Source organism: Monodon monoceros, unplaced genomic scaffold (assembly GCF_005190385.1).
Source record: "Monodon monoceros isolate NGI ecotype Baffin Bay Population unplaced genomic scaffold, NGI_Narwhal_1 Super_Scaffold_4, whole genome shotgun sequence".
Taxonomy (NCBI): domain Eukaryota; kingdom Metazoa; phylum Chordata; class Mammalia; order Artiodactyla; family Monodontidae; genus Monodon; species Monodon monoceros.
Genome location: NW_021703781.1, coordinates 50,040,066 through 50,052,900, shown reverse-complemented (window position 1 = coordinate 50,052,900; position 12,835 = coordinate 50,040,066). Strand labels below are relative to the sequence as shown.

The 12,835-nt window shown below is 37.0% G+C and overlaps 2 protein-coding genes across 6 annotated transcripts in view; one reads left to right on the top strand and one right to left on the bottom strand.

Annotated features, from left to right (window-relative positions):
- NOC3L (NOC3 like DNA replication regulator) overlaps positions 1-12,835 on the top strand; it is a 45,215-nt gene that overhangs the window by 23,576 nt on the left and 8,804 nt on the right. For all 3 annotated transcript variants that reach the window (XR_003797029.1, XM_029245180.1, XM_029245182.1), the window contains exons 18-21: positions 586-714; positions 1,383-1,480; positions 4,400-4,484; positions 4,815-4,939. Coding sequence is in view for 2 of the 3 variants with exons in the window: in XM_029245180.1 (XP_029101013.1) it covers positions 586-714; positions 1,383-1,480; positions 4,400-4,484; positions 4,815-4,939 (437 nt within the window). In the remaining variant the exon portion in view is untranslated. The remainder of the gene's footprint in view (positions 1-585; positions 715-1,382; positions 1,481-4,399; positions 4,485-4,814; positions 4,940-12,835) is intronic.
- Positions 5,518-12,835, bottom strand: part of PLCE1 (phospholipase C epsilon 1) — a 318,800-nt gene continuing 311,482 nt past the window's right edge. For 2 of the 3 annotated variants that reach the window (XM_029245177.1, XM_029245179.1), the window contains one exon: positions 5,518-10,331. The gene's annotated coding sequence lies outside the window, so the exon portion shown is untranslated. Of the gene's footprint in view, positions 12,676-12,835 lie in introns of all 3 variants that reach the window. The other variant, XM_029245178.1, reaches the window with a different exon arrangement.

The following is a 12,835-nucleotide window of genomic DNA, read 5'->3' as shown; positions in this document are numbered from 1 at the left end:
TTCTTACTGTGTGAATTCCACTGTTACAATGTTTTACAAAACTTAACTCAGTTTTCATAACAACTCTGTGAAGTAGCTACTCTTATTGTTCCCATTTTATAGATGGGGAAAACTGAGGTCTAGAGAGACTAAGAAACTTGTCTAAAATGACACTGCTAGTAAGTGGCAGAGATGGGATTTAAATTTAGGCAGTCTGGCTTTTACACTTTACATTTTTCTTTTGATGGATGTAAGATGTTTCCTTTTTTGCTATTATAAATGATGCTATAGTGAATATTCTTATAAGTGTATCTGATGTAATTATTTCTATAGGAAAGATTCCTAAAAGTGGGGTTGCTGAATGAAAGAATATCTGTTTTCTTTTGCAAGATAAAATTAATTCTTTTCAAAGCAAGCTAATATTCTTTTGTTCTCTTGTGGAATAAACTTAAATTGCAAAAGTTAAAACTAGGTATAAAGTGCATGTGCTTATAGCTCTTATGTAACTGTAAAATCAAATTATGTAAAAGTACAGGATCCAATAACATTCTTAAAATTAATAATATTACTTTAATTAATCCTTCTTTTTATGTGACATTTTTGCAGACTTTCCCCAAAACAGATCTGTTGTTTGACAATGAATCTCAGGGTAGTGGAGTTTTCCTTCCTGAGCTGGATGAACCTGAGTACTGCAATGCTCAGAACACTGCTCTTTGGGAATTGCATGCACTGAGGGTAAGAGGCCCCCCCTCCCCTTTTTGTGAGGGCTTTTTCAGTTTTTCCCCCAAGTAGTTATAATTGCCAGAGAACTTAACATATTTTGTTCTGGGACTGCCTTTCATAGAATTCCTGTCTAAATACTGTACATTTCACTTTGCTCTTACTATTAAGATGTTGAGATGCATTTTCTAAGGAAGCAGAAAGTGATTTCAGTATTGTGGGGTGAGATTTCTTGAAGTCACTCCCTGACACTATTCAGAATAGAAGGTATGTTATCAGGCACATTTGTATTGGGTCTTATTCAGGGGGACTTCCAGAGGCCTGCCGCCCGCCAGTCTCAAGAGGGTTTCACCTACGTTGTGATCCTACAGTGCGGACAGCAGCAGCATTATAGTGGAAATATGTTTTAGGAAACCTGTTGTAAACTAACTTTTTTCACTCTGAAAGAGAAATTGCCTTTTGATTTTTCTTTTCATACTGTAAAAGCAAGACTAAGCTACTTCAGTGAACTTGGTCATCAAACAGATTTGTGTTGGAATCTTGTGAGCAAAGATACTGTTTTTTTTCTGTAGGTATGTGGTTGTAATGAATTACATATGCATATGTGGTTTTTTAAAAAAATTAATGTTTATTAAAGTATAGCTTGTGTCTTATAAAATATGGTTGTCCTGTTTCCCCTTCAGCGACATTACCATCCTATAGTGCAAAGATTTGCAGCTCACCTCATCGCTGGAGCCCCTTCCGAAGGCTCGGAAGCACTCAAACCAGAGTTGAGCCGAAGGTAGTATTAGCATTGCCTTATTATAGAACTGCAAATTTCAGTTGATAGCTGTTTTGACTATGAGAAGTCTGTTTTACAAAGTAATAGATTTCAAAATGTAAAGTGCTGGTTGGTTATCTGGACTTGGTCCACTTCATATTCCTGAATTATTCCAAAGAGAAAACATTGCTGACTGTGATTTTGTTAGTTTGTTTTGAGTAATTACTTAACCTTTTTTTTTTTTTTTGGTCATAAAACGTTTCACACATACAGGTAAGTAGAAAGAATAGTGAATCCCCATATGCTCATTACTTAGGTTCAACATTTAATAAGATGATGCCATATTTGCTTTATGTGAAGGTCCATGAGTCCATCCACAGAAGCTTTTTTTTTTCCCTCTCCAAATGGTTCTGCTAGGACAAGAAAGGGAGAAGTGAGGAGGGAGAGAAAAGAAGTGCTTTGAACACTGCCACCCAGAAGGGAGCAGTTTCTCTCCTTGGCCCTCATAGCCATCTCTGTTCAGTGCCCCCGACCTGTGAGAGTTTGGACTGGCACTTCCAGCATTCACCTTACACACTTCCAGATGGGGAAAAGCGTCCTTCTAAAAGAAGTTTCTTTTCCCACAACTTTTTGATCTGAAAAAAATTCGTACAGAGAAGTTGAAACAGTAGTAATTATCGTTTTTTCCCCCACAAAGTCAACTAGGAAATACTTCAGTTATACAGAAAAGAAGAGAAAATGGTATGACACCCTTGTAATATTCCCATCACTCAGAATTAATATTTTGTTGCAGATTTTTCCCCTCCTTTGCAAGCCCACTGGTTTCTTTAAATCAGAGATCACAGACAAGTGACCTGTAGGCAAGATTTTCTGGCCTCTTCAGAGTTTGAACAAGAATCTAATTGGTTGGTATCTTTTAAACATTGGAAGAATTCGCCAAAAATCATTTCCAGCTTCTCTTGAAATACTGAGAGGTTTGACGAAACAGGTCTATATTTTTACAAGGCAGTAGTCAGATGTATCCCTTCCTAAATGAGACATATATTGTAATTTCCTGTAAACCCTTTTCCTTCTGGGTAGGATAGAGATAACCTTTGCTCTTATTAAATAGTAAAATGGCCATTTACTGCTTTCATCCTTCATACTTCCCACCTGTACCCCGGCTTTGTTTTTCAAAAGGAAAAGGAGAAAATGATTCTTTGTCACTTCTTCACAATCCTTTTCTGGTATGTTTTTGTCAGAGATCTTCACCATTTGCTTCATTTATGCCAGAGGTTTCCTTTTCTGGAGGAAGTTGAATGGATTATCCCAAAGGCTTGAGAAGGGAGACTCTTGATGGGCTTCCCCTGGGGAGTGGAGCTTGGGATGTGAGCCTGATTGCATCCCTTGCCAATCTCCTTTGGAGAATATGAACCAATCTCAGATCATTAAGGATTCATTTACATGCATGGGTATAGACATTTATTCTGTCCTGATTGGCCTCTCCTTGCTTTCAATCCAGACAAACAGCTGAAGGGTTGAGCTGATTGAAATCCGTGGAAGGTGACTCCATGCCTATGCTCTCATGACTAACTTACACTTAGTTGCATATCGTTCACATAACTGGTTGAGTTGGGATTTGATCATATTGAGCTTGAGGGCTTTTTGCTCAGCCTTTTTGTCCAGACCTATATTTCTAAATGTATACCAGACCTCTCTGAGGTGGATTTAGTTGGATAATGATGTCATAACATGGGGATTCAGGATTTATTTTATATAGGTGTGTTTTGTTGGTTTCCAAAGAAAACAAAAACAATAATTAGAAAAGATATATGCATTCTTATGTTCATTGCCACATTATTTACAATAGCCAAGATATGGAAGCAACCTAAATGCCCACCAATAGATGAATGGATAAAGAAGATGAGGTATATATACACACAATGGAATATTACTCAGCCATGAAAGAAAGAATTAAAGCTTGCCATTTGCAACAACATGGATGGACCTAGAGAGGATTATGCTAAGTGAAATAAGTCAGAGAAAGACAAATACTGTATGATTTCACTCTAAAAAACAAATGAACAAACAAAACAGAAACAGAGCCATAAATACAGAGAACAAACAGCTGGTGCCAGAGGGGAGGGGGTTAGGAGGAGGAGAGAAATAGGTGAGGGAGATTAAGAGGTACAAACTCCCAGTTGCAAAATGTCACAGGTATGAAATGTACAGTGTGGGATATATAGTCAATAATTATACAATATCTTTGTATGATGACAAGTGGTAAGTAGACTTATCGTGGTGATCATTTTGAAATGTATAGAAATATCAAATCATCACTATGTTGTGTAACAGGAACTAACAGAGTTGTAGGTCAATTTTACTTCAAAAACAAACAAACTCATAGAAAAAGAGATCAGGTTTGTGGCTACCAGAAGGGGGAATTGGATGAAGGCAGTCAAAAAGTACAAACCTCCAATTATAGGATAAATAAGTACTAGGGATGTAATGTACAACATGATAAATATAATTAAACTATTGTATGTTATATATGAAAGTTAAGTGAATAAATCTTGAGTTCTCATCAGAAGGAAAAATTTTTTTTCTATTTCACTAATTTTGTATCTATGTGAGATGATGGAGGTTCACTAAACTTACTGTGGTAATTGATTTCATGATGTATGCAAGTCAGATCATGCTGTACACCTTAAACTTACACAGTGCTGTATGTCAATTATATCTGAATAAAACTGGAAGAAAATAAAACTGGGACAAAGAAGATTTTAATGAGAAAAAAGAAACAAAAACAAAAGCAGGATTATGTTATATCTAGGTTTAGAATAATGAGTACAATCTAATTGTTTTCTCTGTGTACAGTCTAATTCTGTGGGTACAATCTAAATATTTTCAAGTTACACAGATATGGTGGTGTCTTTACTTTTCTTATATTTGTGATTATAGATCTCCTGCAGAACTTTTTGAGGCTTATAGCATGGCAGCAATGACATTCAATCCTCCTGTTGAATCTTCAAATTCCAAAAGGAAGGTATGTGACACTTTTCATTATTTTTTTTAAAGGATGAAATAAAAACTAAATTAATATGTCTCTTAATAACCTGATTTCAACTTGCTTGTTTTGTGCTAGGAGTTGATGGTAGGATAGATTTCTGGGGTTGGAATTCTATAGAGACAGTCAGGAGACTGTTTCATTCAATGTAGGATATGGCTGATATGTCCAAGACCTGACCCAGCACCTGTCGTTATTTTTCATGTGTTAGTTTGGTGTCAGCTGTTGCCATTTTTAACTTTGCTCATGGCTTGGCTTTTGCTTATGGCATAAGCAAACTTTTAACTCATACTTGTAATATTTTTTCAGGATAAAGTTTTACAAGGGGATTCATTTTTAAGTGAAGAGATAAGTCAACTAATCAAAAGACATTGTAGTGAAGTTGCTACTCAGTCGCCTGTGGATTTCACCAAATATTTGGAAACATCAGTACGGTAATAGAAAAATGAAAAGTCAGGGGACTTTTGTTGTATATTTGTGTGTTTGTGCAGATGCACATAAAGATATATTGTTAATTTAGGACTTTCTCTTGAGGAGGAAGAATTATCCTTTGTGTGGCACAGGGTTCTGCCCCAATTCTGAAAATATGCACAGGAAAATCAAAACCATGAGATTGCTTTCTACCATTCAGTTACTCTTTATAACCAAATACTTTTTAATAACGAAATAAGTGTTTTTTTTATTGTACCACCATGATGGAAGTGAGAAACATTCTAAATTTGAGTGTATATATTTTTATGAAAATTTTTGAGAAAAGAAAAAATAGCTTGCAATTGGATACCCGGTTCTTTGGCTCTTACTGGACGATATGCTTCAAGAAGTAACCTAATTTGGCATTTGTGAAAAAGAATGCTCATCATGGCTACTTTCAAAGAAAGTTTGAGTGTGATTCTAGTCGCTTTGAAGTTCGTCGCATTTTCTGACATGCTCTGGAGGGTGATGGTGGAAAAAACCAAGTCTGAGACTTTCTTTACCATTCTGTTTTAAGGATAAAGGGTACCCAGCGAGGGGCTTTTTTTTTTTCTCCCTTCATTTTTTTTTAACAGATGAAATGCCTATTCTTATGAATATAATTAAAAAGCAGTATTTTATGTGACAGCTATTGCCATATTCTAGGAATGGCTTATGAAATAAGTGTTTAATGACCAGGTTATAAATATCTCCTCTACTGTGAACAGCTGAATAAAATAGCTGCATTTTTCTGCTTTCTAGTGAGCATTTTAAAAAATGCACAGCAGTCCAACTAAGCAGATCTATTTCTTTAAAGCTGTAGATGCCAAATATTTTGGCCTAGGGTAGGGCTTAAAGTTCTTTTTTTTCTCATGAAGTAAATGAAAATAGAAAGTTCCTTTATCATTCCAGCAGAGTGGGGAATATCAGCTTAATAATGATGCATGTTAATCTTTTAGCATATTATATGTGGTTTTAAAAAGTGTTTTTAAGATCAATTTTTTTAGGCTTGATTAATGGTGAGAAATGTGTGGTTCATTATATAAATACTTGCTTTTAATGCCCTTTTTAGATATTAAAGTTCAGGAATGTTATGAATATTTGTTTAGATGACCAAGGGGTCTTTTGCCATTGGAGCACAAGTGACCAGTACATGTCACAAATCATTTATTTTCCAAACATATACAAATACATTTATATTTCACGTTGGCAGCAAAAACTATAGTTTAAATGAAAAATCAATTTTAAAATAAAAATTCATCAACTATTTCACACTTGTATTATGCTTTTAACCTTGTTACACATAAGCGAATCACAGTGGGACCATAAAATTATACATCTTGTATTTGAATATCCTATATGAATTTGAGGATGAAACATTTGTGCACTAACTTCTGTAGCCTTGTACTGATGAGTTTCATTTTCAGAACTAAATATTATAGTCATTAATAATAACATACACCCTGAGGCTATAATAAACTACAGCCTCAATGTCTATTTTTTTAACTAGATAAATATTGAGCACCTACTATGTGCTTAGCACTGTGCTAGGCACTTAAAAGTGAAGTCGGGTAATAACAGGCATAAGACGTAGCCTCAGTCTTCCATGCCCTTGCATGTTGAGTCAGAGCATTCACACATTTTTTTGAACACAACATTACCCAATTCAGTGTCAGAGTGAGTTGTTTCAAAGTTCAGAGACCTGTATCATCTGAAATAGGGAAGGTTTCAGAGGCCTGCTGGATGGCAGACTTGAGCATAGTATGTTTTGGATCTAAGAGATGTGTACGAACAGCTTGGTAATCATGGAGATTCAGTATTTCAAAAACACTCAGGTATTCCTGTCAGAATCCTTAGCCATCATGCAAGGACTGCATTTAGGAAGTTGATAGGAAGAAATGGCAGAGAACATATAAATTGTTAACAATGTACTGTATCATGTTGACCCAAGTTTGGGCTTTGTGTAAGAGGCAGTCTCCTTTTCTAACAACTTTTTGGAGGGTCCAGGTATTCTCCTCTTCTTGCCTTGCTGCTGATTTAAGAGAAGCAACTAAAAGTGTTTGAGGCAGCCCGCTAGAGAGCTCTTTCCGTGTAGGCTGCCTCTCACTATGCCAAGTTCAAGATCAGACACCAGCCAGGAAGATCCTCCTTACTGGCATGGGAGCAGAGTTGTGGAGCTTTGTGGTTTAGTTAATTCAGTTTTACCAGGCCAGTACACAAGCTCTGATTACTTTTCAGAATTAAGCAAGGCCTTCGGGTGTCTGGCAGAAGAGGAGAGGTCTACAGAGATACTAGAAAGGGAGAGAACAGAGGAAGGGGAAGATGTGTTTAAAAAAAAAGCACATACGGAGCCATAGGGGAGGCCCGCTTTCATTAGTGAGCCTCCAGTGTCTCCAGAGCCATCAAGATGGGAGACTTGTGTGTGAAAGTAAATTTGACTTTTGACTCACTTTTGTTGAGTCTAGACTCCATATTTCTCCTCAGCTAGAGAATTTATAAATAACTTTTACTTGGTAAGGATGACACGAAAAGAGACGTTCCTTTAAGAAGGCACTTTCTGCACAAATAATGTTACTTCCTGCAGATTTATCCTCAGACTTATTCTCAACTCCTTCACACCCTTATATAATCTCATGTTAATTTGCGAAACAAACAATTACAGAGGAGGTGACTGAGAGGAAGTTAATCTGTTTTTTCCAGCATCACACATCACATTGGATTCTTATTCTAATCTTTTCTTGCCAGCTATCATAATCTTAAAAGTGGCGCCACCTAACAGAATTCATGCTCCTTTCTGTTTTTAGTGAAGCATTTAAAAATACTTTTTTTCAAAATCTTGTAGTAAATACAGCTTGCATATTTGTTTGTTTATTGGGTGAAGTAGAAAAGAACAGCTTCTTGCTTTGCCAGGCAAAGGGGGCCACAGGGGGCTAATGCCCTCAAAACTGTGTGTCCCGACCTGGAGCGGGTAGTGAGGAGTTTTACAGTAATGGTTCAAAGAGGGCGCCATCAGCTCATGGACATTCTGATTGGTTGATGGTGACATAAGTGGGAGTCACCATCATCAACCTTCTGGTTCCAACCGGCCTGGGGTTTGCGTGCTTGTGGGCACCATACCCTTCATTTCTCCCACTTGGTGGGGGTTGCAGCCAGCTTGTATTATTTAGATTCTTTTCCACATCGACTTTACTGATGAAGGTTTGCTACCCAAATTTTTAATGGTATGGAAAGTATGAAGTAGTAATGGGTATAGTGTGGGTGACTATTTTAGATGCATTCTAAATGGGATAATTTCTTTCATTTGCTATAGTAATATAACTGTATAATTCAGAGATGCTCTAAATCAAAATTTCCTACTTTTGGCAAACACCAGGTTGTGCTGGTTAGCTGTAATAGTAGAGTAGTCCCCCCTAAAGTCCCCAAGACTCAAATACAGCAGAGTGTGTCCTTTCACCTCAAAATGAACCATCAAGTTGGGTTGCAACATAGGCCGGAGGTTGGGTTTACTCACTTGCTAAACCTAGTCTCCCTTGCAGTCTCAAGGTAAGTTTCAGATTTTGTGCTAAGGGCCATGGGGTGGGGCGCTGCAGGGCTTAGAGTGAAGGCCAAGTGATAAACCTAGTGAGACCAGTCTTGCTTTCCATCTCGCTACTCTGCACAGTTTTCATCTTGACTCTTGCCAGTTAGACCAGTAACCCAATTTTTATGACACAGTAAGCCCAACCAGTGGAAGAAATGCCTCTTAGTTTAGAGAAACTTGATTACGGTTTCTGGAATATTTAAAAAAATGAGGCAGCATTGTACATTTGTTGTAGACTGATTATTTGATTTAAAAAGAAACCTGTAGCACTGTACAAATGACATCAAACTGGAATAGCCTGAATTCTGTTGACAAGCAAATGTGGCTCTTCTAGCATTAAAGCTTTGACTCAGTCAGAACTTCCAGTAACATGAAAGCTGGGCCGTGTGTTTTTAACACTTCTGTTAGCGTATGCAGAACTTGGGGATTGTTTTATTCATTTTTTATGGTGAAAAACTTCTCAAAGCAAAGGTTAGGATTTTTAGTGTGTTTTATAATTTGAAGAAAAACATCTTAAATTTTAATGTCAATAGAAAGATAAAATTTGGATTTTACTTAGAGGAACACCTTTCATTTTAAAAATCATAATTTGCTTCATGCCAAGAATAAGAAGAATCCTCTACACGTACATGATAGTTTTATACAGCAAGGTTTTTAAAATAATTTACATTAAATGGCAAGTTACATGAAATTCTGGCCTGTTTCAGATATTCAGAGCATACATTTTCTTCTTAGGAGATTTGTCTTCAAATAGTGAGATAGAATCACTAACTCTTCTAATCTGCAAGCAATATCAAGAAAGCTATGTATAATAAATATATAGGTACAATGTCAGTACCAACCTAGTAAAATAAATAAACACCAACAATCTACTTTTGCTTTAAAAACATGGTTAAGTTTCTTGTTAAGATGTCACAACTCAGTAGATATACGTTATTCTAACTTCATTTTATGGAAACCAAAAGTCTGTGAATATATAAGCAATGAACGTAAAAAAACCCAACATCATTCTGTAGCTAAAAAGAAATACTACAGAATTCACAATGGTACACAATATAGAAACTAAATTGAATTAATTTTTAATGAATCTTATAGGACATATTTACACTTGCAATGCCCAGAATCTTCCAATTCTCAGCCATAAAATGTATGACTAAACTAGCCTGCTTGTTCTCATACCTCTGCATCTTGTTCCCAGTTTTCTAAGTCAGGTCAGCAAACTATGGCCCTTGGGCCAAATCCAGCCTGCCACCTGGTTTCGTATGGCTCTTGAACTAAGAATAGTTTTTACATTTTTAAATGATTTTAAAAAATCAAAAGAGGAATATTTATTACATGGGAAAATTGTATGAAATTACAATTTCAGTGTCTTTATATAGTTTTCTTGGATCACAGCCACATTCATTCACGTATGTATTGTCTATGGCTGCTTTTGCACTACAGCTGAGTTGAGTCATTGCAGTGGAGACCATATGGCCCATAAGGCCTAAAATATTTGCTATCTAGCCCTTTACAAAGTTTGTTGACCCTTGTTCTAAGTCAATTATTGCAAGGTTAGCAATGGTTTTTCCAACTGTTGACACATGTAAAGTGGCAGTCTGCTGGGCTTCTTTGCTTCATCAGGAAACTGGTTGGTAGCCAGCCCTGTGCCATTTTGCTTGACCTCAGTGTGGACCTCATATCGCAAGTTCAGAAATCATCAATTTCCAGTTTAAGTCTAATGAAAATAAGGAAGTTATATTTGTTTCCATCATGTTCATTCTTGACTTTATAACTTCTTGCCCAAAGATCTTCACCTGTAAAATTGTATACATAGGCTTGTTAGTCTCTTTAAAGTGAAGGAGCAGAAATGTTCATAGTGTAGCAAGGTTTAAGGTTGTTCAACCAACAGAAACCCAAGCTCTGGTGACTGGATTTGGGGGAGAGACTATTTCCTATAAACTCACAGTGGTAGAACATGATGTTCCTGGGAGGTGGAACATTAGGCTGTTTCTGCCCTGGAACATCACATTCTTTAGAAAGATTTTTTTTTTTTAAACCATAATTAAACTGTTCAGCTTTTAAAAAAAAAAAGGTGGACTTCTGTCAACTAGTTGAGTAAGTTAATTATTTGTTTAGAAATTCTTAGATTATTATTAGGAGGTAACTTGAAACTTTAGAGGTGAATATTTCAGAACAAATAACATGAAATATATCACTCAGAAAGCAATAAAAATGTTAAACTTTTTTTCTTACGAGCATATACAGAAAGGCCCTTCTTTTTTCACAAATGCTTTCTTCGAAACACCATTTGTAAAATTAATAACATGGGATCTATATTCCCATAGATGCACCAATGGCTATTACTATTATATCAATGGCTATTTTTATTTTATTTTTTAATTAAAAATATTTATCTATTTATTTATTTGTCTGCGCTGGGTCTTAGTTGCAGCACAGGGATCTTTGTTGCCATGTGTAGGATCTTCAGTTGCAGTCTGTGGGATCTTTTACTTGCGGCATTCATTTCTTAGTTGTGGCATGCGGGATCTAGTTCCCTGACCAGGTATCGAACCTGGGCCCCCTGCATTGGGAGTGCGGAGTCTTAGCCACTGGACCACCAGGGAAGTCCCTCAATGGCTATTTTTAAAGAGCTTACCCAAGTTTAGTGAAAGACGTGAGGTCAACTGACTGATTCTGAATATCTGCTTACTATAGGAAAATTGAGTCCAAAGGCAATCGTCTAAATCACCACCACCCTCCCTACGCTCCTAAAATATAAGCAACTAGTAATGCTCATTATAGCAGGCACATTATTTTAAAGTCAAATTTCTAGTGGAGTTGTATTCTTACGTACTTATTAATCTTCTGGCACACTGAGGGCTCTTTATGTGCAGAGTGTAATTTCACTCTGTCATTACGGAGGTTATAATACAGAGGTGTGCATAACATTATCACACCTGTGATTTACTTGATGCTAGGTTCTTGATATGGAAAACAATATTTGAAATTTTGATCACTGTCTTTATTGTGTGCTCACACACCCACTACCACTGTCACTTTCCCAAAGTTGGAGAGGCTTAGCATGGTACTTAGTCCTAAAGCTCACTGGGCTTTCGGAGACACTGCCTGTCTCGGTGGCACTGTGGCAGGAAAGGAAGTGAGTCTGAACTTTAAAAATGGGATACCAGAGGTACCGCAACAGAAAATGGGCGCTGAGCCGTCTCAGAGTCTGGAACAGCCCGGGGCTTCACTATTCTCTGCATAGTCACTCTCCCCTGATGCTATGTGATGTGGAATCTTCCTGATGAGTCTCTGCTTACAGAACCTAAAAAGCCCTGACCCAAGATAACGGGCTGTGCCGAAGTTCTGGGGAGGCAGTTTCCTGTATTCAGCCTCGGCTGTTTTGAAAGAGCTTTCTGTGTAAGTGTATACGGGGCACCAACTGTGTTAGGAGTTGCTCCTTAAACATTGGCTCAATGTATCAGCCTTCTTTGGGGCTGTTATAAGTCAAATTTGGCCCTGTCAAGAGATATTAATAACTTCTTTAATTATGAGCTTCTACAAATATCTGATTGTGATGAAGACAGATGATGCAGCTCTGTGGTATAGCAACAACGCCTTCACTGTGCAGGTGGTCTCTTGAGAATTTTAAATCGTAGAACTGTGACGGAACAGGTGAAAGGTGGGCGTTAATAATCCCTTGGGTTCATTAAGAAACTAAGTGAAAACAAGAAATCTGTGTTTGGTTTCCTCACATGCTTTTTCTTTTTTTTAAATTCAGGTTCCATATAAATAGTCTGTTTTAAGATAGAATGACATTTACTCTGTATGTGAACACCAAGCGGTAAGCTGGCAACCAAAGGCATGATTTACCGCAGGCTGTTATGTCATTTTGCTTTCTTTTTAATCATTACATCCTGGATGCCAGATTTTCATTTTTTAATTGAGGCAGAAGAAGTTGAGGTTGTTGAGAGTAAATCAGACCTAAATTAGAAGAACATCAAACTAGAAATCCAAAGGAATAAAAGCTGAGTGGCCCATAGCAGCCCTTCAAGAATGTTCATGTGAGTTACCAGTAATTAAGACAGTTCTGTGTCTGATGAAATAAGGCTGTTGTAGTTTGGGCAAGTTTGTTGTCCTCTTGGGGCCTTTAGTTATCTACAAAATAAGGAGATCTAAAATTATCAGTGCTGAAGTGATGTGTGTCTTCAGAGCCCTTTTCCTTCAGGGTACCATTCCTACCTGCCTCAGGGACATCCTCCTCTTGGAAAAGACAAACGACAGTGTACAGACTGTGTCTTACAAAGTAGTGTAAGTT